General features: G+C 34.4%; 1 protein-coding gene across 1 annotated transcript in view; it reads left to right on the forward strand.

The window, feature by feature from the left end:
• The first annotated feature begins 633 nt into the window (after positions 1-633).
• Positions 634-2,510, forward strand: part of EMRE (Essential MCU regulator) — a 3,325-nt gene continuing 1,448 nt past the window's right edge. The window contains exon 1 of the mRNA XM_018444738.1: positions 634-1,191. Coding sequence (XP_018300240.1) covers positions 838-1,116 — 279 coding nt within the window. The 5' untranslated portion in view covers positions 634-837 and the 3' untranslated portion in view covers positions 1,117-1,191. The remainder of the gene's footprint in view (positions 1,192-2,510) is intronic.

The following is a 2,510-nucleotide window of genomic DNA, read 5'->3' on the forward strand; positions in this document are numbered from 1 at the left end:
CTCTATGAACCCTGCTTCCGAGGTGGGTTGAAAGAGTAAGTGCGGCAAACGAAATTTGAATATTGAGATGATGCAACACACGAAGCGAGACGCACACGTCCGCGGTCTCTAAAGTAACGACTTCATTTCCCTAAAATAGCTCTAAAATTAATCAAAGATGTGCATATGTTAATAACCAATGATAATGGAACACCGTTACAAGAAAATAATTCATTGTGGGTGATGGACACGAGAGGTAAGTAGAAAATGTGATTCGAAAGCTTGTATCAAGGTTAGATGTATGCATATACATACATATATAGTTTTATGAGTTTATCTCTTTCTAAATAAAACATTAAATATAATATTATATGTATATATAATATTACCTTACCTTTTCACGTTCCAAATTTGTCAACTCGAGTAACGTACTCTGACTTACTCTTTTCCCCACTACTCCGGGTTCTTTAGAGTTACTCGGAGTGAATTTTGGAACGCACCCCTGGTCTCTAGTCTTCTTGGTATAACAGTATCCATAAGACGTACCGTAAGAATCAGCCAATCACGGTAGAGCATTCTTTTGAACTCTTAATTCTAATTGGCTGATTCTTACGATACGTCTTATGGTTACTGTTATGGAATGTGTGTGCCATGGTCTTCAAGCTCTGAAATTGGCCAGCAAAAAATGCCTGCGCACGAGCATACTTTATTACTTCCGCCATGATAGGACTCTAGTGTTTCTAGTTCTACGGAGATGTGCTAAATTCTACCAAATAGTACCGGCTCGCGAATTCCGGGAAATCCGGGATAAGGAGCGTGCGATTAATCGTTACCGGAAATAAAGTTCGCGAAAGGAGGATGCTGTTGAACAAAGTAATGCTATTGTTTCACGGAAGGACTGTTCTTAGGAAGACAAACACGATATCCAAGCCGTTTCTTCGGTCGACGATCACTACACCGTCCGGAGCGATCCTGCCTGAACCGAAGAGAACGCCGTTCAGTTTCCTGGGTGTCGTCAGCAGTGTGATATTCGGTCTGTTAGTTGGTGCCACGATCAGTAAGAACATTGCCAACTTCCTGGAAGAGAATGATCTTTTCGTTCCCTCCGACGACGACGATGACGATGACGACGACTAGCGACCAGCTGGTTTTATTCCATTGTGATTGTTGAAAATACTTAGCTGATTAGACGCGCTCTTGATGCTTTTAAAGGTAATTTTTCATATATTCGTTGTATGTACACACACACACACACACACACACACACACACACACACAACACACACCACACACGCACGCACGCACGGTGTCTGCACAAAAATTCATTTTTACATAAAAATGAAAATAAGAGGTACAACCTCCAATGGCATTGATCTTGACAAATGTTATTCAGAACATGATCCTGAACAACATTCAAGAGGTTTTAGCCGTCGCGTCGGTCGGACACCTTGCGTAATGCTAATGCCGGCTGTACTATAACTTTCGAGCCTTTTAACTCGAAAATTATTCAATAAAAAATAACTTTATTGTAATGTTTTGGAAAGCTCTTAACATCAGCTATTAGATTCTAGAATCAAAAGTAGGGCATTCCGTTTAAAAAAATCGATGTGACTTTGATCTAACGTTAGCGACGGCACTTAAAGTCAAACTGATAAGATCAGTAAATAGATCTTTTTGAACTCTACAACTTTTGTCTGAAATACTTTTCTGTAAAAATTATGCTTTCCGAGATATTCAGATGTCCCGTCCTTTTTGGGACACCCTGTATGTTAAAAATATATTAGGTAGTGTCGAGTAATTAGTTATATATTATATAAATGTATCATGTAGTATTAAATAATTAGATTAATTAATAAAGTGATTTTATCAATAATTAATAGTGTTAATTAATAATATAATTAATAAAGTGATTTTATCATTTTTGGTAGAAATTCAAATTTTGCTTGAAAAAAAAAATTCATTTACTAGTGGATCCCATTGCAATCCCAAAATTTTCTTTGCGGCATCATATTCTACATTTATTAGAGATTTTTGAGAATTTTTTTAGATTTTTAAAAGTAGATATAATTTTTCATTTATTTATTATACTTGTAGTTAAAAAATAGATTTTTTCTCATTAAAATTAACTTTTTTATTTAAAAGTACGAGAAAAATCCTAAAAAATTCATATGTATAAAAATTTTATTAATTTTTTTATATGTTTGTAATTTTAATTACAAACGAGTAGTTAAAAGGAGAACTCCTTTAAAAGACTATCTCTAATATCTTGGATACCAGGCATATAATACTTATTTTTTTTATCTTCAACATTATACAATATGTCCACTTACATGGTTTCACGATTATTTTAAAGATTCCAAACAATTTATTTTTAGGTGGACTCCTTTCATGTGAAATGCCCTGTGTATATGTATATATATATATATATATATATAAAACTTATAGATCGAAAAACAAATTAACAAAGATTATTGTAATCGGAAACTTTTACCAACCACTGTGTGTGTGCGTATGTATGTATGTGTGTGTAT

Source organism: Mycetomoellerius zeteki, unplaced genomic scaffold (assembly GCF_001594055.1).
Source record: "Mycetomoellerius zeteki isolate Tzet28-1 unplaced genomic scaffold, Tzet1.0 scaffold154, whole genome shotgun sequence".
Lineage (NCBI taxonomy): Eukaryota > Metazoa > Arthropoda > Insecta > Hymenoptera > Formicidae > Mycetomoellerius > Mycetomoellerius zeteki.